Source organism: Electrona antarctica (assembly GCF_951216825.1).
Source record: "Electrona antarctica genome assembly, chromosome: 9".
Lineage (NCBI taxonomy): Eukaryota > Metazoa > Chordata > Actinopteri > Myctophiformes > Myctophidae > Electrona > Electrona antarctica.
The window spans coordinates 6,595,980-6,622,067 of record NC_136790.1 but is presented as its reverse complement, the minus strand read 5'-3'; the positions used below and the strand labels follow the sequence as shown (position 1 = coordinate 6,622,067).

General features: G+C 45.5%; 1 protein-coding gene across 1 annotated transcript; it reads left to right on the top strand.

Moving 5' to 3' along the window:
• The first annotated feature begins 1,296 nt into the window (after window positions 1-1,296).
• On the top strand, window positions 1,297-25,405 carry apcdd1l (adenomatosis polyposis coli down-regulated 1-like). The gene is made up of 4 exons (XM_079509575.1): window positions 1,297-1,739; window positions 19,620-19,809; window positions 23,281-23,800; window positions 24,116-25,405. Exons 1-4 carry the CDS (start codon window positions 1,679-1,681, stop codon window positions 24,887-24,889), a joined length of 1,545 nt encoding a protein of 514 aa, XP_079365701.1. The 5' UTR covers window positions 1,297-1,678; the 3' UTR covers window positions 24,890-25,405.
• Window positions 25,406-26,088: the final 683 nt, after the last annotated feature.

The following is a 26,088-nucleotide window of genomic DNA, read 5'->3' as shown; positions in this document are numbered from 1 at the left end:
CCGGCAGTAAAGAATTACCCCTGGCCCAATTGCCTTTAGCTATTGCCTGTGCTGTGTGTAAAGGTTGTTAGGTGGTGTGTATGCGGCCCTGAGTCTGTGCCAGAGAGCTCTGGTCAGCCCACCCGTTGTAGATGTGCTGCCAACTCTCCCTTGGCAGACATGTTGAAACCCCTCTTTGCCTCCGCAGCGGTCAGCACTGTCAACAGCCCAGCGAGACCACATGTGTATGCAGAGCCTATGAATCACTGTGACTGAAGCGCCTCTCTGTGTGTGTGTGTGTGTGTGTGTGTGTGTGTGTGTGTGTGTGTGTGTGTGTGTGTGTGTGTGTGTGTGTGTGTGTCCATGCTCACATATGTAGGTATGTAATAGTCAATCTGTCAGTGTGTGTGTGTGTGTGTGTGTGTGTGTGTGTCATTCCATGCCCATGCTCACATGTGTAGGTGTGTAATAGTCTATCTGTCAGTGTGTGTGTGTGTGTGTGTGTGTGTGTGTGTGTGTGTGTGTGTGTGTGTGTGTGTGTGTGTGTGTGTGTGTGTGTGTGTGTGTGTGTGTGTGTGTACGCACGCACACGTGTGGCGTGCATGTATATGCTTGCGTTTGTGTGACTTTCCAATGAGGTGTGATATGGGTTTGTGCGAGCTGTGTCTGTCTGTCTGTTGCCACAGAATTGAGGTTAAACATTGAATGTTGCTCCATGAGGTAACTAAGAAAGAGCTAAATTGAATTTTACCCAGAGGTGCACTTTGTATGCATCATGTAGATGTGGCCAGCACTGAAGCTGCATATAGTTTACCTCATGGCATGACGCTGTTGCTTGCCGTAAATAACATAATATTCAATGTACAAAGTAGGAGATATTCTTCGTTTGCCACTGGCCCTTTTGCACCTTGCCCTAAAAGCTCCCCAGAGCCTTCCGTTTAGGAAGTTTGAAGCTTAAAGAGTCCCCTCCTCCATGCTCAACTGCTGCCCCCCAACGCCCCCCCCCTCTCTCTCACTCACTCACTCACTCACACAAACTCTCTCTCTCTCTCTATCTCTCTCTCACTCCCTCCTCTCAGCTTAAAGGCAGACAGGAGTGCATGCACACAGTCACACACAAAAGTACTTTTGCTGCATATGCACATGCACACACACACATACACACAGACTTTCACAGCGCATGTAAAGTGGAACAATTCACAGCGATATATAGTGAGGTTGGTGCACGTACAGTCAGTATGTGAGTGTGTGTGTGTGTGTGTGTGTGTGAGAGAGAGAGAGAGAGAGAGAGAGAGAGAGAGAGAGAGAGAGAGAGAGAGAGAGAGGGGAGGGAGGGAGAGGAACCTCTTTTATCCTCTCCAACTATTGGAAGGCACCAGAGTGGAGAAGTTGCATGAAGCGGGTGAATCTGACTGAGGGAGTTTCTTATCAGACCATGGAAGCCAAGAAGCTGGACTAGACTGGAACTCTGTCTAGACACAAAGGATTGCCTAAACACTAAAACTGGACAGTACATGCAGGGCAGCTGTATATATCTCTGCTCATGTCGTACACGCCGGGTGATATCCTATAAATGACCAACTCTCACTGAGGAAGCCTTATAATCTCCAACTGCTTGGATTTGCCAATTGGACCAAAGCGTGTGTTAATTCTTCTGAACCCGAGAGGAGTGCAAGTGTGCACCGGACGAGGGGAAACCATGTCAAGTGGACGCTCTGCTCACCTGTTGAAGGGAGCCTGGCTGCTATGGACCTGTCAAGGTGAGTTGCCGCCACTGATGCCAGAAGAACAGCTGTTTTGTTTTTTTGCCACTCACCTATATCTACGTCGTTGGTGGTGGTGATGGTGCTCAAACGTTTTACATTTCAAGGACTGCCGTAACTCTCAGAGTATATAATTCAGCAGTGTTATTTTTTACAGCAACTTTTTTTTTTTTTTTTAATAACACACCATTTAGTTTTAGTCCTAGTTTAGTAATCTGAAATAGTTTAGCCTAGACAAAAATATCAAAAAAAATATCAAAAATCTTAGTGAATTTTGACGGAAAATGCTGATTTAGTCTTAGTCTTTTGAACACAAAATTTTGTTTTAGTAGTCGACTAAATATCAAAAACCTTTTAGTCAACAAAATTAACCCTAGTTAAGGAATTGGTCCCTGCATGGACAACTGACATCAATATTTTGATTAGCAATTATTTGTATTATTATTTGTACTTTTTAATGAGTCAACTGTGACTGTGGTGATTGTGGATTTCTTTGAGAAGGTTTACAAAGGGTCATTACTGTTATATACTGTACATACTGTACATAATGCTTTGCTTGCAATCAAAGAATGAAATGTGCAATATGAAAAGTAAATGTATTTATTTGTCAAATCTCAAATAGCATGACTGCAGCATTCATTTATCTACAGTAACTCTGATCTCATCTAATCCAGCTTTATTCTAATCTAATCTGAAGTGTTGTCAGCCTAAAAACAATGAGATAAACTCTCTCTCTCATGTGAGAAATCAGCTGAATTGCTGGTGATTGAGTTTAGGGAAAACATGGCAGGATATAAGAAGAAAAAAAAAGAAGGAAGAGATTATAAAAGAAAAACTCTGAATTACGAGGAAGCCATTAAGTCATTTGTCTCAATTCAGACAATTTGCAAAACATTCCATGTTTGGAATCGGATGTGCACGTTTAAAAACAAAAACATAACCTGTGCTAACACAAGACTTATGAATAGTGTCTCTGTTTTCTCTCTCTCTCTCTCTCTCTCTCTCTCTCTCTCTCTCTCTGTGAATCTTCAAAGTCTCGGTGGGATTGGGCGACGAGCAAAAAGGAGCCTAAAAAAAAGAAAAGTCTCTGGCTGTGGTGCCTTTAAAAAACAATGGTTCCCTAGGAGCAGGGAAGCATGGCCCTGGAACTAATGTTGCCATTATGTTAATGGTTAGAATAACAGCAGACGGCCATTACTGACCCTATAGTTCGGCTGCTGTTCCTAGCTGCTTGTACTGCCAATGTAGCCTTGATTGTGTGCGTGCGTGCGTGTGTGCGTGCGTGCGTGTGTATGTGTGCGTGCGTGTGTATGTGTGCGTGCGTGTGTATGTGTGCGTGTGTGTGTGTGTGTGTGTGTGTGTGCGAGTGTGGGGGCAGAGCGTTTTGGCCGTCAGGGCCGGTTAGGGTGATGTTGGACGGGTCACATGGTGTGGCAGCAGGAGGCATCTGCCCATGCTTCCCGGTGCATATGGGTTGTCACAACCATTACATGATCGTCTAATCACGATTGTTTGAGATAATCACAATTATTTTTGTCCATAATCGTATCCATGTTGAAAAATGTTCATAGCATAAAAGTTTACAACGCACCACGAAGCTTGTAGATCAGCTATTTCCGCTATTTATTTTTTAACATTATGGCAGAAATTCCTTGGTATATTTCAGTTATTTGTCATATCTGCCCTATAACCTGAAATGTAATTTCTATTCATAATGTCCCAAAAACGCAATTAAATCGTGAATCGCGATTATTCGTGTGTCAATTATTCGTCAACTTAAATGTGTAATCCAGTGCACACAGTGAAATCTGGAGTGTTCATTAAATCCAGTGGTTCTCAAACTTTGAGACCCGCATAATTCAAGAGTTACAGACCTATAAAGGAACTCCCCCCCCCCAAGGAAGGTATCCCCCGGACCCCCACTCACATGATGTGAACCCTAGCATCGACATTCTGTGAAAACAGCAGATGGACAGAAGCTCACAACGGGCTGCATTGCGACACACTCTGAGCTTGTACTGTAGTGTAGATCAGGGGTTCTCAACGTTTTTGGCCGGGGACCCCCGAAAATGCTTTGGCAACGTCTCGGGACCCCCGCCCCGCCCCCTCCCGACCCCCAATATAAATTGACTGCTACAATAACCTTAAACCATTTTGGGCGGGAACCCCTTTTGGTGTTTTAAGCATTGTTATAATTTAGCTATTTAAAAATAGCAGATCTACAAGCTCATAGCGCGCCACCGAGTGGCGCGCTACGAGCTTGTAGGTCTGCTATTTTTGAAAGATCGTGAAAAAAAGAATTTAAAAAAATTATCTTTTTTTTTCTTTTTTGAAAATAATTTGGGGACCCCATAAAATAATTTGGCGACCCCCCGAGGGGTCGCAACCCACGGGTTGAGAACCCCTGGGCTAGAGCAGTGCTTCTCAAACCTTTTACATTTCACCCCATTTGGAACCCCCTCAAGTAACACGTAGGGGGGGGGGGGGGGGGGGGGGGGGGGGGGCAGGCCTGGCTTAGCATGACAGTGTGTCGTGGGTTCAAGTCCCGATCCCGATACACTTTGCTGTGTGTCTTCCCCCCCCCCCATCTCTCTCCCCGTTTCCTGTCTGTTACCTATACTGAGATCTATCAATAAAGGCAAAAAAAGGCTGAGAATAGTATACGATGGTGTCTGCGCTGGCCGTTTCTCTGTTCCACCGCTCAAGTCAAGTAGAGGAGACGGGCGGAGGAGGCGCCGGCCTCACAGACATACACGCCGTGGGAGCCCTGAGGCCGCCCCTCAGCTATAGAGGCCCAGGAGCTGTGCTCTGGAGTCTGACTCTGGACGGAAGCCTCGTCTGAAATTACCTTCATGGACCCGCGGTCCATAGGGTTGTCACAATTATTACGTAGTCGTCGTCTAATCGCAATTATTTGAGATAATCACAATTGTTTTGTCATAATCGTGTCCATGTCTCCCCCGTCAGGTGAAAAGAAGCAGCTTGGACTCCTCGTGCATAGAAGGAAGCATGAGGTCAGTCGGCTGCCCCCCCAGGTTGGCAGAGGAAGTGTAGCGCTGCAGGATTACATTAGATAATTGCAAAATTGTGGGATAAAAATGTAGATAATCATGTTGCAAAATGTTCATACATAAAAAGGAGCAAGGAGCATTGGTATGTCCTTAGTCTCGCGTTGCCAGACTGTTGCCTCTCGCAATTTTCAAATGCTTCCGTCATACAGTCTAGTCTGGAGCAACGGCAGCTCTATCGTGAGTAAAATATAAAGTGGAAGTGGAGACTCCACCCCTCTTCGTCTTTACAGTCGCGCACATTTATCCTAATATAAATATAAATCATCTATATAGCTTGTTGCTTAGCAGACATGGAAAAAATAAGCTCTAAAGATATTATAATCCACCACTCCTGAATGAAGTGCCTGGTGCTGGGAGTCTGGTGCAACACACAGGTCCTGGGCCTGGTGCTGGGAGTCTGGTGCAACACACAGGTCCTGGTGCTGGGAGTCTGGTGCACACACAGGTCCTGGGCCTGGTGCTGGGAGTCTGGTGCAACACACAGGTCCTGGGCCTGGTGCTGGGAGTCTGGTGCAACACACAGGTCCTGGTGCTGGGAGTCTGGTGCACACACAGGTCCTGGGCCTGGGAGTCTGGTGCAACACACAGGTCCTGGTGCTGGGAGTCTGGTGCAACACACAGGTCCTGGGCCTGGGAGTCTGGTGCAACACACAGGTCCTGGTGCTGGGAGTCTGGTGCAACACACAGGTCCTGGGCCTGGGAGTCTGGTGCAACACACAGGTCCTGGTGCTGGGAGTCTGGTGCAACACACAGGTCGTGGTGCTGGGAGTCTGGTGCAACACACAGGTCCTGGGCCTGGTGCTGGGAGTCTGGTGCAACACACAGGTCCTGGGCCTGGTGCTGGGAGTCTGGTGCAACACACAGGTCCTGGTGCTGGGAGTCTGGTGCAACACACAGGTCCTGGGCCTGGTGCTGGGAGTCTGGTGCAACACACAGGTCCTGGTGCTGGGAGTCTGGTGCAACACACAGGTCCTGGGCCTGGTGAGAGCAAGAGTGGACCTGGAGAGACGTACAGTAGGAGGGGCCCGGACAGGAGTCAACCCACAGAGCCTAGTCTCTCCATGTGCCAGATTGCTGATCCTCCCAGTCCCGGTAGAATAGTTCCGGAGCAACGGATTGTGTGGCCTTGGTCTTGCCCTAATGGGACTGATCGAGGGTAGCTACTGGGACGTAAGTCGGGACTTGATCACCCCGGCTGGGTCACCTTTTTTATTTTTTATTAATAAAATAGGCGCGCGGCCAAAGGCCAAAGGGCCTCCGCAACTCCACTTCCCGGGCTGAATTATGGGCCCACCACGTCCCTGGACTCTATATAGCATTCGGAGATTGTGGAATAGTTGTCTGGCTACGCGAGACTAGTATGTCCTTAAAACTGTTTTGTTGCAAGGATTTGTGACTATAGTTGCATTGGTGTGGTTTGGGCCTTAGATTATTAATTCATTATTAAAAAACTATGTGGAAAATATTGAAGGATTTACTTCTTTGGCCCTACTGGCACCATGCACAAGACAAATCATCCCAGGGGTTTGCAAGATTAATCGCAGATACAGACAGACAGACAGACAGACAGACAGGCGCACACCACACACACACACACACACACATACACACACACACACACACACACACACACACACACACACACACACACACACACCCCCAGAGCGTCCTCAAGACCACTGTTTCTCAACGTCTGATCGAGGGACCACGAGGGTCATTTCTACACTCTCTCATTTTACAGTGTAGATTGGGGTCCCGCATCAAATGGTGAGGGTCCCTGAAATGAAAAAGAATCACTGGTCTAGGAGGCTTAACAGAGCTATGCCGTGAACATTTCAGCTGGTGCTTAAATTAAGTACACTGCATATGTCAAAATATTGATTAATATGGAGCTAGACTTTGGGGGCAATGCTTTACGTCATTTTTCTGTAACGATGGGAACAGGCCAGGGCCAATGCTTTTTTATTTTTTGTTTACGTAAGCCTTTGGAAGCTCTTGCTTTGATTTTCTAGACTGTAGACACAGCACTGTCTTGGTAGAATACTCTCTCCATTGTTGGGAGTTTTTAAGGAAGACAAAACTGAGTGCTCTTTTGTGTGGACGAGGACGGGTTACATAAAAATATGAGAATGTGCTGTGGTGGATCTTTAGAAAGGAAAAATGGATCACCATGTCCTATCACTACCTCATTTCACCATATGTTCCAAACCGAGAGAGCGAGAAAAAAAAAGAAACACATTGATCCTATTCATATAAATTAAAACCTTGGATGCATTATTCCCATTTGGCCCCACTAAAATGTTCCTGTTGAGCCGCTGGCTCGTCCAAAAAAACCTCCCCTCCCGAGCCAAGATTTTGGATTAAGGTGAAACGGCTGTAATCTCAGCTCTAAAACATCAGCGGACCATCAACTTTCCCTTCAGTCTGCTATCTCCATTCCGACTGCGGCAGGCAGCTGTCCGGGGCCGAGAAGAGAGAGCGCCGCAATGCACGTCAGGTGCCGTTAGCATCACGCATCTTCTCCGTGCTCTCCTACTGTCTCACAGCCTGGAATAATTACACTGTAGGGGGAAAAAAAATACCCAAATTGTCCATCTACTGACCCTCTGTGATTTATAGAGCGCACAACGTAGTTATGATGTGGTTCATATTACCGCCGCTGAGGCAGTCTATTGACAACTACATGGAACAAGTGATCATCATTAGTGCGAATGAGACCCTATATTAATCCTCGGGCTATTACAGTAGTTGCTGTACAGCAGGGTATATAGGCTACGTCATATTACTGTGTAGATGGTGACTTATTACTGTCAATCATTAGTCACTGTTTTCACGTTCATACTAAAATTGCGTGCACCTATGGCTACTTGTACTGCCTTTAGTTTTATCCTCGTAGATTATGTCTGAGGGAGATTTATTTTTTACTGCATCATTACAGAGCATAGAAATTGTGAACTTACAGTACTTTTCCATAGGCTAATATACGGGAATAAGGGCACTGTATCGGTAAGTGTTGCCAGTGTTTTTGTAGGTTGGCGATGCGGGGCGGCGCGGCGGGGCGGGGTTTGGGTGGTGTTATGAGAGGTGACGGCCCATGATCCCCGTTGGTTATTTTATTAATGCAGAGAGTGTGAGACGCAGCAGGAGAAACGACATGGTTGTTGTTGTTGAACGAACGGGAGCCAGAGTTTTGCTAAACCACAGGAGGAACTGGCAGCGAGGCTCACTGGACAAACCCCTCTAGATCCCTTGTCCAAATAAACCAGGCCGGTGGATTAGCCAGCTTAAAACTGTGATGAAAACACAACAGGCATGCGTTGCCCCTGGGACAGGGGGACACTTCTATATGACTACTAGGAGAAGTTAGGGGTTAGGGGACGGGGTCGGGCGGGGGGGGGGGGGGGGGGGGGGGCTTGGGGTTGGAATAATAATAATACAACATGGTTCATGTTCTTTGAATTATTCCTATGCTCACCTGACCCGGGTTTGACTTTGCTGTCTCCAAGGATGACGTCTCTTGGTTCAAGCAAAAGGACAAAGGAGGTGTAGGTTTCTATACAGAGCAGACCTAAGCCAAGAGCTATTTGCATTTCTTTGGCCCTGGCTATGGGTGGGGTATATATACACCACAGGACAATACAATTGACACTGAAAAGAAATGGTTGTTGGAGGACAAGGCTTTTTAATGCAGTTAAACTCCAAACCACTGACTGGTGCACCCTGCAGTTTAAGATAAATGTTAATAATTACTTGTAGTTTACTAATTGACACACCTATGTTTTGTAGCAAACGATGCAGGTGTAGCAATTCTAAAGTCTTACTTTGTAGGCGTTCGCTGCTACAGAGGGTATGCGCATGCATAAAGTGAACGGCAGATCGAGTGGCAAAGTGAGTGACAAAGTTAAGAATTTAATGTTGTTTCAAGTTATTTAATGCCAATCAAATAGGACTTTTCTGTTTGGATGTATGGGCTGTCAAGGCCAGAAAGTAGGTTTTTTTTGGCACTCAGTAGGCCGTTCCCGCATAACTTCCGGGTATGTTGATGATGTCACACGCATATACCCCTCTATGCTGTTGCTCTCCTCGCAGCTCCATTTTGGGGTATAAAAAGTAATGATCTAGACTGACATCTAAATAAGAAGAATAGTATTAACGAGGATAAAAAAAATACTTTTCTTAAAAGCATTTCTATTGGTAAAAGAAACATCCTTATCTCTCTCTTCCCCATTGTGGTTAGTATCGGTACACGTGTGCAGATGTTCACTGAGTAAAATAAAACAAAAGGACAATCCATAAGCAGGGGAGCAACATATAATATATAGATAGTCATATTTCATGAGGGATTAGAGCTAATGCTGCGAGAGGGGGAAAAAAAGGAGATGATTTAATGGAGCTATATTTCCCTGCGAGGATTACCTGAAATCATTTTTATCCATCAATACGTGGGCGGCGAGATCCCCCCCATTATGAAAAGTAATCCAGCCATCTTATATCAGCGACGCGGAGATCTTGGAGGACAACTCGACTTGTTGCGTTTGTCTAAAAAAAACAGCTGTGAGCGCATTGCACTGCAGCCAACTGAACATGTGGAATGGATAGAAAGGTTACTGTGCCGTTTAATATTTCTACTCAACCTACACACAGTCACGCACGCACGCACGCACACACACGCACGCGCGCACACGCACACACACACACACACACACACACACGAACCCTTGATCAATCATACCTTGTGAGAGTTCATGGTAATTTCACAGCACAAGAAGAAGCCTTCTCCCTCTCATTCCCACCGAATACACCACTACAGTACATCAACCACCGGCAGACGCGCCGCACACTGAACAAACAAACGGAAACAAAGAAAGAATGAACGAAAGAGAAAAGGGCAGGGAGGAGGAATCTGAAATCCATCCAGAAGAAATGAGGCGTAAACATCAGGGCATGTATTCATCAGGGGGAGTGCTGGGCTAATCAAGCCTATGGGGGGAGGGAGGGTGGGTGAAGAGGGCACAGCGTCCAGGAAGGACCATGACCAGGCCGTGCGTGCGTGCGTGCGTGCGTGCGTAAAAATAATTCACAGACAGTTGGGGAGGGTATTTTGTCCTGCCGTGCCGAGGCAGTCAGAGGGATTTGGAAAGTGGAGAAAGACAGCGGGTTGCTGCAAACGGTGCCCAGAAGCAGACCACCATGCCAGGGTCTTAAACCGTATATATAAACCTGGAGCAGGAAGTAGTAAAAAAAAAAGAAAAAGAAAAAGAAAACAACAACACAGGATGCACATTGGGATATAGTAAAAAAAAAAAAAACCTTAAATAATGTCTATAGTGTCTTGCAGGACGCAAAGCTCTGACCACCACAGCCTCCTAGTGCAGGGGTTCTCAACCCGTGGGTCGCGACCCCTCGGGGGGTCGCCAAATTATTTTAGGGGGTCCCCAAATTATTTTCAAAAAAAAAAAAAAAAAAAAAAGATTTTGTTTTTTAATTTTATTTTCACGATTTTTCAAAAATAGCAGACCTACAAGCTCGTAGCGCGCCACTCGGTGGCGCGCTATGAGCTTGTAGATCTGCTATTTTTAAATAGCTAAATTATAACAATGCTTAAAACACCAAAAGGGGTTCCCGCCCAAAATGGTTTAAGGTTATTGTAGCAGTCAATTTATATTGGGGGTCGGGAGGGGGCGGAGCGGGGGTCCCGAGACGTTGCCAAAGCATTTTCGGGGGTCCCCGGCCAAAAACGTTGAGAACCCCTGTCCTAGTGTATGATTGGTTGTTTGAAAAACAATATGAACAAATACTATTGGATCGTACATGCCGTCAGTGCTGTTGCTGTGAAGCCTCTGTGTTCATTTGTCTATTCGTAACTCTAAGGGTGAACGAATAGAACAAAATGGACGGGTTCCATTTGTACACCCTCAGAGGTGAAGACTTCTACCGTTATGGTGGAGCAAAGTGAGTGGCTGATAGAGGGGTCTCTCACTGACCAACTACAGCACCAGTGCTGGACAGTAACTAAGTACTTGAGTACTGTACTTAAGTACAATTTTGAGGTTTTTGTACTTTACTTGAGTATTTCCAATACTTTTACTTACTTTTTCTACTCCATTGCATCTCGGATCCAAATATTGTACTTTTTACTCGACTACATTTATTTGAAAACATTAGTTACTAGTTACTTTTGATTATTATTAATTTTTATTATTATTACAAAACATGCATTAACAACTTCAGCCCTTTACATTTAGGCTATAGCCTTGAAACTTGAAATGGGACATTCTGCATAATGAGTAATTTCTTTTTTTTTTGTGGCTTTCGCCTTTATTTTATATATTTTTATGGAGGGACAGACAGTAGGCTGACAGGAAATGTGGAGAGAGATGGGGGGGAAGACATGCAGTAAAGGCCGTCGGGATCGGGAGTCGAACCCGCGGCACACTGCCAGACTGGATTACCAGCCAAGGTGCCTGGACCACTGAGCCATGGCCCAGTGTAATTTCTACTTTTGGTACATTTTGATGCAGACACTTTCGTACTTTTACTCTTGCAGTATTGATACTTTTACATCAGTAACCCCCCCCCCCCACCACGGCTGAAGCGTTTCGGTTGAGCTCTCGATTCCCCCCACAAGATGTGGCCGGTGAATTCAAAGTGGCTGGAGCTCGCCTCCTGTTTGCACAGTGACTGCTCCAAATAGAGAGGTACATAAAAGTGTAGTTTGACTCGGGCGCTGTGCGGACAGGACATGAGAGGAGAGTGAGAGTTGCCAAAACCCTAATCACCAGCGCAAACAAACAACAAACAAACAGCACACAGCATGGCGGAGGTCCTTCATAAATGGCATCCCTTCTATAAATCAATGTCTCCTGTGTGTGTGTGTGTGTGTGTGAGCGTGCGTATGTGTGGAAACAGCCCCCAATGTAGATAGATTACTTTGGCTGGCCATCAGTCAGACATGCAGGCTTGTTGAAGCTGTGGTCAGTGGCACTGGAGGCGCTTGGAGTGCTGATAGGGCCGATTGCACAGACCACACACAGGTCACACTGACTGCTGCGCTGACCCCCTGTGGGAGCACAATGCAATTACAGTAGGAGGCGATGGAAACCGTCTCTAACGGGCTACATACACACAGAATGAATAACTCTTCCTACTTCCGGGCCACTTCCGTACTTCCTTCACAGGTGTTACAGATGATACTAATTAAGGCTCCGTTCCATTTAGTGTGCAGTGGTTCTGAAACCTTTTAATTTCAAGGACCCCCCATAACTCTGAGAGTGTACAAATGGAACCTCATGGTCTCAGTTACAAACCCGTACAGGGCCATTTGAGAAACCCACTCACTTTGAGACCCACTTGTGTAGCAGAGCGTTTCCAGTGAGCCAACATGCACAATAGCAGCACCCTGACTCTGTTTCACCAGAATGGAACAGAGCCTCCATTAGTATCATCGGTAACACCTGTGAAGAAGTAGGGGGAAGGGGCCCATGTTTCTTTTCCAAAATGGTGTGTATGCATATAGCCCATTAAGTGGTTGCTTTCCCACTACTTCTCTTTATGTGTTTTAACCCTTGCTCTTGATAATGAAACAAAAAAAGGCACAATTATAATAATAACTTGAGGGTTGTGAACGAACCCAAGAACGCTCATCCTAAAACACGCTCGCACCGGGTCAAATCCGGCGACCAGTGGCGCCGGATTTGCAGACCTACAAGCTCGTAGCGCGCCACTCGGTGGCGCGCTATGAGCTTGTAGATCTGCTATTTTTCAATAGCTAAAGCATAACATAATGCTAACACCAAAAGGGGTTCCCACCCAAAATAGATTAAGGCAACCGGCCGGTTCCACGCGCTGCACAAGGTGCCCTTTTTTAACTTGAGCACCTGCCCCTCTAAATGTCTGTGCACGCCACTGCCGGCGACCTCAGTAAAACAATGCCTGAACCTAACCTTATTCCTAAACTTAACCTCAGTAAAACTAATGCCTACTCCTAAACTTATTCATAACCATATAACCTCAGTAAAACGAATACAAGAACCGCTGAAACAATGTGGGGCGAGCGTTCCGTTTACCATGTAAGCTGCCTACAATAGAATTTATATTGAGAATTAGTTGGGGAGCAACAAGGAACTGTTTGGATTCTGGTACTCCAATTACATTTTTTTCCAGCATTGTATGAAATTAAATGTTTGTGTGTGCGTGTGTGTGTGTGTGTGTGTGTGTGTGTGTGTGTGTGTGTGTGTGTGTGTGTGTGTGTGTGTTTCAATGTGCAGGGCGTTGCTGAAAATGAGCACCTGTGCTCAGCTACTTCCCTGGGTAAATAAAGAATAATAAAATGTAGCAACTCAAATAGTCCCCCCAGCTCGTCAGTAAAATGGGGCCTGTCTTCCTTTTGGAATAGTATCATTTATACATTTACAGTACGTTGTATCACTTGTGGCTGGAATAGCCTCTTTTATAGAGCAATACTTAAAACCCCGCGATGAGCACTTTTTGTTTTACTAAGCTCTGTTTTTACGAGTGCTCTTTTCGTAAATGCAACCATATGCCCGACTGGAATGAGATCCAAAAGACGGAGAGAAAGAGAGCGAGAGAGAGAGAGCGCCCGGATGACAAGTGACTTCAAGGAAACACCCTACAGAAAATACTTTGGCAGAACTAAAAACTCCAAACCTTAAAATGGCTCCTCGTCACACACACACTAGAGCTTGTTTTCCTTTTATTTTTTTTTGTATTTCTGCTTTAATCTTGATAGTGACGGTGAGAGAGACAGACAGGAAAGGCGGGAGAAAGGATGACATGCAGAAAAATAGCTTTGGGTTGGATTTAAACCCAGACCAGCTGCAGGAAGAACTATAGCGTTATTTACGGGGTATACCAAGGACAGTCTAAGAAGGATGAGACGCGAAGACCGTACGGGCGACGCCATGTTGCTTTGGAAGGAAAGAAACATGCGCAGTTGAGACCAAGGAAGCTGAACGCGGAAGTGTTGGCTGCATATAGCCCATTGCGCATGTTTCTTTCCTTCCAAAGCAACATGGCGTCGCCCGTACGGTCTTCGTGTCTCGTCCTTCTTAGACTGTCCTTGGGGGTATACACGCTCCTACCAGGTGAGCTACTGGGGCACCTGAGTTAGTTTTTTGGTTTGTGTGAGAGGACGTATGAGCAGTGGTGGAAAAAGTACTACATTGTTTTACTTAAGTAAATGTACCAATACTGCAATTTAGAACTACTTCGTTACAAGTTAAAAGTACGGAATTGAAAATGTACTTGAGTAAAAGTACAAAAGTATCGGCATCAAAATGTATTTAAAGTATGAAAATTAAAGTACTCATTGTGCCGAATGTGCCATTTCACAAGTTCAAAATGTGTACGAAATCTATTGAAAATAGCAGATCTACAAGCTCACAATGCGTCGCAACGCGACGCATTGTGAGCTTGTAGATCGGCTATTTTCAAATGGTCGAAATGTATACGGTTGAAGTGGTTAATGTATGTTTTCTAATCAAAATTAAAATCTCCAAAGTAACTAGTAACTAAAGTTTTCAAATAATTGTAGTGGAGTAAAAGTAAAATTTTTGGCTCTGAGATGTAGTGGAGTAGAAGTAAAAGTACTGGAAATTGGAAATACTCAAGTAAATTACAGATACCTCAAAATGGTACTTAAGTACAGTACTTAAGTAAAAGTACTTAGTTACTTTCCACCACTGCGTATGAGCAGAACTGCACGCAGCTGCAGCAGAAGGACAATAACACAAAACAGACCTATCAGATGACTTAGTGGAAATTAATTAATTCTGATTAGTGTTTGGGAATCAGGCCTCCTAAAAATTGAGGGGGGGGTATTAAGCGTACACTAGGGCATTCACTTCTAGTCATTTTTACTAGTTGACTAGTTGCTTAGTTTACTAGTCGACTAGTTGTTTAACCACCTATTATGTTTAAAAAAGAAAAAAAACAATAACGTATTTATTTATTTATTTTATTTTAGAAATAAATATTTGTACATTTATGTGCATTTTTGTGACTATAACTATAATCTACCTGATCTTGAGGCCTACAAAATCGGGAAAAAAATAAAAAATAAAAACTATTTTTTTCTTCTTATCAACTAGTCAACTAGTACCAACAAGGTCGACTAGTGGATTTACTAGTCGACTAGTAAACTAGTCGACTAGTTGCTTAATGCCCCACTGTACACATGATCAACAAATGTATGTAAATGAAAATGCTTGAAGGATAGACGTGTCCTAAATCTGAACCTAAGTCTGATTTATGGTGACTATATAATATATAGTGTTACTGTATGGCTCAGTTTGTGGGCATGTATTTGTAATATGTGTGTAGTTATGGTTGTGCACATATATAAGTGTGTGTGTGTGAGTGTGTGTGTGTGTGTGTGTGTGTGTGTGTGTGTGTGTGTGTGTGTGTGTGTGTGTGTGTGTGTTTGCAGGCATGCATGTGTGCGTGCGTGCACAAAGTGGAACAGAGCTGCGTGAGTGACAGTGAAAGTGGTATACAGAAACAGCCGAGAGAACAGGAAACATCCCCCTTAGTTCCGACACTGACAAGCCCAAGGAAACACTGTCCAATTAGCCCCCTCTCTCAGAGCCTTTGAAAGACAACTCACTGGACAGCTCCGAGTAAACCTCCGGTTCCGATTTTCCCACTCAGAGTCCCCTCATCCTTGAAGTGACACCGCAAACCATGCATGCTCGAACCTGGCTCTCTGTGAGCACGTCACACAGTGATCTCTGACCCAAACTGTACTTGGCGGAGCCTGGGTCTTAGCAGCTGACGCGTCCAGCAACCAACTCCCAGTTCAGCTAGGGCTTGGTCGGTGACGTTCTCCCCTGTGAGCAGCGTGAGGTGAGGGGTGAAACGAGCGTATCTAAGACAAACAAGGGAAAGGCCTCTCAGAGTACATTCATAAAGATGTCTGCCCGTGATGAGTTCCTGCAGCCCCAACGAGTGTGAGAGGGGAAAGGGAGAGAGGGAGAGTGAGAGGGGAAAGGGAGAGAGGGAGAGTGAAAGGGGAAAGGGAGAGAGGGAGAGAGGGAGAGGGAGAGGGGAAAGGGAGAGAGGGAGAGGGAGAGGGAAAAAGGAGATGGTGAGATGGTAAAGGGAGAGAGGGCTAAAGTGAGGAAGGATGGAGAATTTATTCCCTTTTGCTTTTTATAATGAATCAAACATTATTTATATAGCACAATATTCATACAACTAGTGCAGTTCAATGTGCTTCACAGAATGGTTTAAAAATAAAGATAAAAAAAGATAACAGCAAGCAAATAAAACAAAAGCATGTGAGAAGAAAAAAGAAAATATACTCCTTCTAAAGCTCTGGACCAGAGCTAGAATATTGTCAATTTATGGCAGCCATACCAATATACTGTATGTCTGAATGAGAGATGCATATGGGCAGACACAGAAGTCCCACCCACGTCCTTACCATGGCCGTAACCACATCAAAGATCAAACCCATGTTAGGTTTTTGCATGAAGGCCAGTGTAATATCTCCCTTGACCGAGGGGGGATTTCCCTTTGGGTGAGTGGTAGATCTTTGCTTTCCAGTGAGGGAGACCAATGCAGGTTCAAATTCAGGGTGGTGGTGGGCCAATTACAGTGCTTCTGCCCACAACAACGGTGGGATCCACAATGTTCTATGTTGCAGCAGACAGGAGCCAGACAGAGAGAGAGAGAGAGAGAGAGAGAGAAAGAGAGAGAGGTCAGAGAACATACAGAAGTCTGCAAGGACTCATCTCTGTTGCTGTTGTGACGTTTGGTAAAGGAGACAGACTGAAGCCATAACTCATCACACTCGCACACACTTGCGTGCGCATGCTCGCATAATCTTTATGCATGAAATCAAAACACCGACAAAAACTTGACACAGATGCACTCACATATGCACACAGTCACCATTTTGCACGTGCACGCACACACACGCAAGCGCACACACACACACAGTCCCCCAATCTTACACATGCTGCCGACTCGTGCCGAGACCCCAGTGGGTCGTGACCATGAGGGTCCAATCAGGGAGTCAAGCAAGCCTTTTTTGTCTGCAGTGAAACCGGATCGTTGATCCCGGCCTTGTCCTGTCAGAGAGACACGTCTCCCTGCTAGAAACAAGTGGAGACACCAGGATGTGTGTGGTTCTAGCTAATGACACCAGGATGTGTATGTGTGTGTGTGTGTGTGTGTGTGTGTGTGTGTGGTTCTAGCTAATGACAGCCAGAGGGACTGCAGATGTGCATAATGTGTCGGATCAATACGCGCTGCGGAATGAATAATGTTTTCATTTGGATTAGGTTAACTGTCAGCGCGTTTGGAAAGTCTTACAGTGAACGAGACCATTCCTCATCAACAGATGTGTTTGGCTTGGTCAGCCCACTGCTTGTCAGTGTGACCCTTGCTGACAACAGAAGTACGACACATGCATGCTCAAACATGCATGCTCAAACATGAGCACAGAGACACACATACAAACAGGGCATACCATTAAGACCCTGAGGCACGTGACCTCGTCACGCATCTGCCCGGGTGACGGCAGACTGCTGGGCGAGCGCTGGCGCTTTGGCATGAGGGGTCAGATCAGCATATGGAATGAATTCTGTACTAGCCATATATGGAGCGTGTCTTGAGTGTACAGGGTTTGATGAGGTCAGATCAACATATGGAATGTCAGAACAGGTCAGCTCCATATATGGAGATCTAAGGGTGGCAGCGGGGGCAGTGTTGAGTGTACAGAGAGGGCCCAGGTAGGGCCGGGCCTTAATTTTCGGGCCTGTTGAGAACTCCGCACTCCGGGTGCGGCTGCACTAATAACTTTGGGGCGGGCCCGTCTAGAGTTTAAATGGACAGGTATCAGTCAAAAGGGAGACATCGAAGAGGAAGGACGGGTCGGGAAGGATCAACATAATATGGAATGTCAAAACAGGTCAGCTCCATATATGGAGATCTAAGGGTTTGAGGTCAGATGTAGAGTTGCTGGCCGGCTCCATATATGCAGATCAAGGTGATGATCCAGTCTTCTCCATCTATGGCTATCCAGGGTTTGATGAGGTTCAGTGTCGTGATCTTCATATATGGAGACGGCCATATATGGAGCGTATCACAAGGTGTTCATAGTAATCTGCGACCTACGGTTGCAACAAAACTATTCCTATAAATAAATCAAATATGCAATCTTACACACCTACACACAGACAAGGGCTGCTGAAATGTGCACGAACATGCATATGCGGGCACACACACGCACGCACACGCGTGCGCACAAAACCACATACAAGGCATGCCAACTGACTTTCACTGACCACACGGATTACCTTACCCCTAAACCCAAGCTGTACCCACACCCACACACACCCACATGCACACCCACACACACCCACATGCACTCACACTGCCCCCCAAAAGCTGTCACTTTGACTCGCAGCTGCAGGCCGATAGGAGTGACAAGCCCAATGTGCTGCTCTGTTGTCCATGGCTTGAGTCCTGCTTCACTGCTATGTATACACGGTTAGGGTTTCTATAGCATCCACTCACCGCTCATTACATGGACAATTTACCCAAATCACAACATTCCAAACTGCTCGCAGTCGACCCGAATAGTGTTTAGATGTTCAGAGGAGACGGAGTGAGTGTTTCCTCCCCAAAGCTATTATTGGCTCCCCTTCGCTTTCTGACAGACGGGGCTGATAATCATCTCCGAAGCATATATCATTTTGTATTTCTGTTTCTTATAAACGCCACACAGCACAGTCCAAGTCAGCCATGATGGAATCTAAAATGTTTATCTGATTGGAACTGTAGATAATGATGACTGAGAGCATTTGCCATATACTGACTAAACTAAATACATTTACTTATGTACTGTACTTAAAGGTTTTGAGTACTTTACTTGCGTATTTCCATTTCTACGTTTACTTCTACTCCACTACATCTCAGAGGCAAATAGTGCACTTTTACTCCACTACATTAATTAATTTGAAAGCTTTAGTTACTATAGTTACGTGCATTTAGATTATTATTACAAGACAAGACATACATTAACCACTTCAGCCCTATATATACATTTCGGCCATTTGAAAATAGCCAATCTAAAAGTAGAAAGTGCTCACGATGCAGAATGTCTCATGTCTACAAGCTCACAGTGCGTCGGACTGTCCCATTTCAGCTTGTTGAAATGGGACATTCTGCATCGTGAGCACTTTTGGTACTTTAAGTACACCTTGACGCCAATACTTTTGTACTTTGACTCAATGGATCATTCAGTGATTTGGGAAAACCCTCCGGTCCGCCCGGTAACAAGATGTGTACATGCACGCACTACAGTGGAGGGACACGCGACAGGCCAACAGCACGCACTACAGTGGAGGGACACGCGACAGGCCAACAGCACGCACTACAGTGGAGGGACACGCGACAGGCCAACAGCACCACTCGATCATGATTGGCGGAAGGCCCCTCTCATCCTGATTGGATGAAGACTTGGCCACCTAGCCAAAAACGAAACCTACGTTTTTTTGACCCCAGGGGCTCACTGGGGACAGGGAGGAACTCCTTATATGGTCAGCACACTCTATACTGTAGTAGGGAGGATTATCACAACAAAACAAAAAAAGAAGTGATATTTGAATTAAGTGAAATCACTGAATATACCTTCAAGTATATTTCTGGACTTTTACTCGTAGCGGAGTAGTTCTACATTGCCGTGTTGATACTTTTACTCAAGAAACAGATGCGAGTACTTTTTCCACCACTAAGCATACTGAGTTACTGACAGCCTTTCCTTGTCTTTCTCCCACAGTGGTGCTCGTGGCTGGAACGGGGAGCAAACTGTGGGAGGTCCCTACAGCCTCCTACAGCTCACAGTCCAACCGCAGCACTAGCAGCAGCGCGCAGCGGGAGCCGTACTGTCAGCATCGCCACCTACGGGACGGGGTGAGGATCACAGCAGACATCCCACCCAGGCTGGACGGCACCTGGGTGTCAACGAGGTGAATTTAACGTACCGCCATTTGAGAAAGGCTTTTCTGCAAGCTTATTGTTACTCTGCAATGGGCTCTATGCACACATGTGATTTCGGAAATAACTTGGGCCCCTTCCCTATACCAGGGGTTCTCAAAGTTTTTGGCCGGGGACCCCCGGAAATGCTTTGGCAATGTCTCGGGACCCACGCCCCGCCCCCTCCCGACCCCCAATATAAATTGACTGCTACAATAACCTTAAACCATTTTGGGCGGGAACCCCTTTTGGTGTTTTAAGCATTGTTATAATTTAGCTATTGAAAAATAGCAGATCTACAAGCTCATAGCGCGCCACCGAGTGGCGCGCTACGAGCTTGTAGGTCTGCTATTTTTGAAAAATCGTGAAAATAAAATTTTAAAAAAAATCTTTTTTATTTATTTTTGTTTGAAAATAATTTGGGGACCCCCTAAAATAATTTGGCGACCCCCCGAGGGGTCGCGACCCACGGGTTGAGAACCCCTGTGTTGGCTCACTGGAAACACCGGTCCAAATGGCCCTGTACGGGTGTATAACTCAGAGAGTGTACAAATGGAACCAAATCCATTTGGTTCCATTTGTACACTCTCAGAGTTATTGAAATTAAAAGGTTTCAGAACCACTGCACACTAAATGGAACAGAACCTTATTTAGTATCATTGGTAACACCTGTGTGAAGGAAGTAGGGAAGCGGACCGGAAGAGTTATAGAGCGTCGCAGTCCCGCCCCCCTTCATGACGACGCCAGGCCCAGTCCCGCCCCCCTTCATGACGACGCCAGGCCCAGTCCCGCCCCCCTTCATGACGACGCCAGGCCCAGTCCCGCCCCCCTTCATGACGACGCCAGGCCCAGGAAATGATACCCAATGCATTTTTCCCATAGACATTTAAAAAAGTATTAGTTTTTTTTCTTCTTTCTAATTATTTGTTCGGCCCAAAAAATTGTGTTTGTTGTCATGATTTGTCACGACAAGAGTTGGCTTTGTCCGCGGCGTAAACGTCTTTAAATAAATACTTTTTGAAATGTCTATGAGGAAAATGAACGGAGAATCATTTCCTGGGCCCTGGTAGGGCGCGGGACTGCGACGCTCTATTCTGTTTGGATAGAGCCCATTCACAAACAATAGGTTAGACCACTATTGTGTCTAACCCAATCAACCGGATCGTCCCTAAATTCCATGTTGTAGTACCACCAGCAATGTACTTATTTTGTGACAATAATATATTTGTCAGGGTTGTCTGGGCTAGTACGAGGAAGTGAAAGGGACCATGTTAGAATGGTAGACAATAATTGTATGTTCACAACAGGTGCCTAAAACCCAGAATTCAACATTGTCCAAAAAAAACAAAACATTTAAAACAATAAAGCCAGTAGCAGTCATTGCTGGCAATGAAATGCTTGCAGTCATGTAAAGTAAAAGATAAACCTAAAACATAAATAGATTTAACGGCTTATGGGTGGAAGCGGTGCCTAGAACCGTGTGCACTGGTTCCCTGATGGTAGCAGATACCTGAGGTCCCTGATGATCCTACGGTATACGGCTTCTTCCTAGTCCTACACATAATACTAGGGTGTAATAATTGGGTGTTTTAACCACCCTCTGTAGACCATTGTGGTAGTAGAAGTCCAGAATTCCAAATTGACTTGAGTAAAAGTATGGTATGGTATCAAAATGTACTTAAGATCTGGTGACATAAAAATTAAAGTTCTTGTAATTTTTCTTATTTTTCTTATTTAGGTTTTCTGAGCTCAATTGCACCCAAAAGACCTGAACATTTAGTAGATTTTCTGTGGTCTGGGGTTTTAGGAATAATTAGGCTCAAATAAGTGCTTTGATTTGCCTGTGGACTGTGATGTACAGTAACAATCCACAAATCCCATATATGACATAACAATTTGCGGGCAGATGTCACTGTTGTGGGATTTTGCCTGTTGTCATTGCAGCTCAAAAGTCTTCAGAACACACAGAGAAAACCCCAATCCACAGAAAATCCACGGAATGTTCAAAGTTCAGGTTGTGTGAGTGTAATTGAGGTCATAAAACGTAAAAGAAAAACAAAAAATAAAAGTAAATGAAAATGAATGTCATAAAACCAAGTACCAAAAGTAGAAAGTAGTCATTAGGCAGAATGTCCCATTTCAAGTGTGCAAATGTATATTTTTGCAAATGGCCTAAATGTATTGTGGTTAATGTATGTTTTTAATGTATGTTTTGTATGTTCAATATACAAAGTAACTGTAGTAACTGTGATGGCCACACATGATGGCCACGCAAAGTTGGTTAAACATGGACTTTTTTGGTTTCATTTAGTTTATATTTATTTTCAGCACTACTACAATCTACATACATAAAGAACTACACACAACTGGTTGAATGACACACTGTTTATTGCAATTGTGGTGATGAAATGACGGACTGGAATACACATCCATTAAGTTATATTTTGTCAATGCCAAGTTGTTTTATCAGGAGTTATTTAATGTTTGTTTGTTTTGAGTATCAGTTCAAATGAGTGCTGGAGTTTAAATGTCTTGGCCACAGAAGAAAGGAGCAGCTGCTTCAGATTGGCTTTATGTTTTTTCAGTTTCATTGTATTTTCTTTTGTTTATATGAGTTAGTGATGTGTTCTAGTGGATTATGTTGTAGTGATTTCTTTGTACTATGTTTAAATGTTGTTTATTTGTCTTCCCCTGTGTGTCAATAGTGGTTTGATCACCTACTATGTATGTTCCCCTCATGACTCATTTTGGTTAGCTCAGTCTTTATGTCAAGTTCAGTTCTGTTGGTCTTTATTATTTTGGGCCTAGAAATAATGTTTATTTGTCATGTCAATACGGGGAAGCAGCTTTTTGCTTCTACAGGCCGACGGCGTGGAACAAACTCCCACTGTACCTTCGACAGGCAGCCTCTGTAGACATTTTTTAAAGCACAGCTCAAGACCCACTTCTACACCCTTGCTTTTAATTGATTTGTTTTTTTAATTTCTTTTGTTATTCATGTCCTCACTGTATTGCATTACTGCTCTTGTTTTTTAACGTTTATGCCTTGCTTTTCTTTTTTTCTCTCTCTCTCTTCATTGCTCTGTAAAGCACCTTTCATGACATGAAAGCTGCATTTCATGTCATGAAAGGTGCTATACAAATAAAGTCGTATTATTATTATTATTATGTTTCATGTGGAAAATAAAAGACAAAAACACCTTTATAAGAAAACCAAGAAGCTTTGTCTCTCTTTGCCGACCAACTCTGGTCCCTGACAGTATAACTAAAGAGTTCAAATTAATGTAGCGAGTAGTACAATATTTGGATCCGAGACATAGTGGAGTAGAAGTAAACGTATTGGAAACTGGAAGTACTCAAATAAAGTACAAATACCTGTACTTTGTTACTTTCCACCACTAATGTAAGACCAGTTATTAATCATTTAATTTGAACCATTCTGCCTTTTCTCCCCCTGTGGTCAGGTGTGAGGTCCGGCCCGGCCCAGAGTTCCTCACCCGCTCCTACACCTTCCTCCCAAGCCGGCAGTTCCGCGCCCTGCAGCACTACTACACGGACAGCGGCTGCGCAGACGCGGCCTACTCGCTGGTGATCAGGGGGAAACTGCGCCTGCGCCAGGCGTCCTGGATCAGCCGCGGCGGCACAGAGGCGGAGCACCATCTCAGCAAGGTGGGCATCGTGGTCCACAGCCCCCTGGTCATGCAGAAGCTCGCCTCTCGGCTGCCCCCCGTCTGCGCGAGTCTGGCCCTGGCGCAGATGGTGCCGGGAAAGCCGTACGAGCTATACAATGTGCGAGCGGGCAGGGCCTGTCTGACGGCGATGGGTTTCTCCATGATGGAAATGGGGCTGATCCGAGTGGAGAACCAGCACCACAGCCACGGAGGGAAGATCCAAGAACTGTTCCTGGGGGACGTGCACACTGACTGGACGCAGAGGACCCACTACAGACCCACGGGGTACCAGCAGCCACTGCAGAATGCTATGGTGAGACCCTTGTGAAAGACCCTGTGAAATAGATCTACAATACACAAGCAAAGCTACCAGTATCTCTATATGTCTTTTAGAGCTGCTAAGTTGTTGATTTGTCTTGTACCTTCTTCAGCATTTTGACACAAAGGGGCCAATTATGGAGCTTTATACTTACATGACAGGCTAACAGAAATCCCAAACAACTAGCCATCTAGCAAATGCTCCTGTTTTTCAGCATATTTGTGCCCGTTAAGACTTCAGATTTCTCTGATGACAAAGTGTCTGAAATAACATAGAATAACATCATTCTTTATCCTGATCCCTCCCCAGCATCACATCCATCCCTGTGCGGCGTGTGCCCTGGTGTACCGCTCCTCTGAACACAGAGCCCCGCTGCTGCCTCGTACTCCCGTGGCCGCGCTGACTCTGCACGGACACTGGGTCAGTCAGCGCTGCGAAGCACGGCCCGCCGTCCTCTTCCTCACCCGAGACTTCACTTTCGACCCCGACACGCATGCCTGGCTGGGCGTGTACCGCCACTACTCCGACCCTAAATGCTCACAGCCCACTTTCACGCTAAGGGCCTCGGGCCACTATGCCCAGGGCAACCCCTCCGTCAAAGTCGCGGGGGCTACGGAGTTTGTCTTCAAGGTGACCCAGGTCAATGTCACGGCCTTGGACGAGGCCACCACGAAGGTGCTGAACGGAACGAGGCCGGGCAACTGTGGTCCGGCGGGCGGCTGGGAGGTCGGAGTGGGGCAGGACTTGACCCCCACGGACGGGTGCACCGCCCTGGGTATCAAACTGCCGCACAAGGAGTACGAACTGTTCAAGATGGAGCTGGACCATAGGAAGAACCCACTGCTGTTTACCGGAGAGAGGCCAACCGATGGCTCGAGCCCTGACCGGCCGCAAAAGAGGCCCACTTCCTTTCAGGCTCCCATGGTGCTTTGCGGCGGGGGGCAGACGATGCCCTCGCATCGGTACAGATCAGGTTCTAACAGCAAGCAGTTCCAGTCGGCAGGCAGCGGGGCAGAAAGGTTGGCCCACCTGCTGCTATTGGTAATGGGATCTTTGCTGTACAGCTGGCTCTGTGTGTATTAGGCCGGGACATGTCGAGAATCAATACAATCCTCAATGGACACCATCTTTTGGCAGCTTTCTTACACACTCTCTTTCTACGTAAAATGGACCTTATGACTTATTGTCAAGGCAGTTCACAAAGACCAGAGAGCTAAATGCTTTCTGATGTCTTCATGTATCGCTGATGTACCAAATGGTTTCGCATCTGGATGTTTCTACGATGCCTGCAGGTACATTTTTAATGACTCTTATTTCAGTGGAGTGCAGCATATTCTATTTCTACTTAAAAGTGATATGTATATATATTATCATTATCCACATGTGCCTTCACCTCGATATTTTTAAAAGCCATGTTTGTTTTGGTTATTGAAATAGCTCTTATTGCTTTACAGAGATCATTTCCTTTGTTATTATCCTAAATGAACGCTGTAGGCCTACTTTTGTTTCTCCCACTAATCACAGCATTTTAGTGTAGACCAATTATTTCCACATCAAAATGCAAGAGATGGACATTCCAGAGGACTTCACGTGTTGCTCTCTCTCTCAGGCAGCAATAACTGCAGTACAAGTAGCCCCATATGTGCCCTCTCCCTACGCTCATTCTGTAGCTCCGAGATGAGGTCACAGAAAGAGCCCCTCCCACCCCGTTCAGAGACGGCGCACGTTTCCACAATTCCCCATTTCTTACCCTTTTCTAAACAATATATCAAAAACGTGAAGTGGCTTTCAGGGTTTACACTAATTCAACGTCAACAACGCCAAAGAAAATCCAACTTTAAACGGTTACACGAGCGTCTAGCGGTTGTTTAGCATGTTTTTCAAGGAAGTTGAAAAGCTTTAGCGCCTCCCCGGCGCCTCCCCTGGTCGAAAATGTCCAACTGACTTCAGTTCACTCGACATGCCCGCGCACACGCACCAATCCCTTGATAAACATGGAAGCGGCTGACTAAACCAACCGCTGTAACGCTCGTAACCGTTTAAAGTTGGATTTTCTTTGGCGTTGTTGACGTTGAATTAGTGTAAACCCTGAAAGCCACTTCACGTTTTTGATATATTGTTTAGAAAAGGGTAAGAAATGGGGAATTGTGGAAACATGCGCCGTCTCTGAACGGGGTGGGAGGGGCTCTTTCTGTGACCTCATCTCGGAGCTACAGAATGAGCGTAGGGAGAGGGCACATATGGGGCTACAGTACAAGCTAAGACCAATTTATACTTTGTCG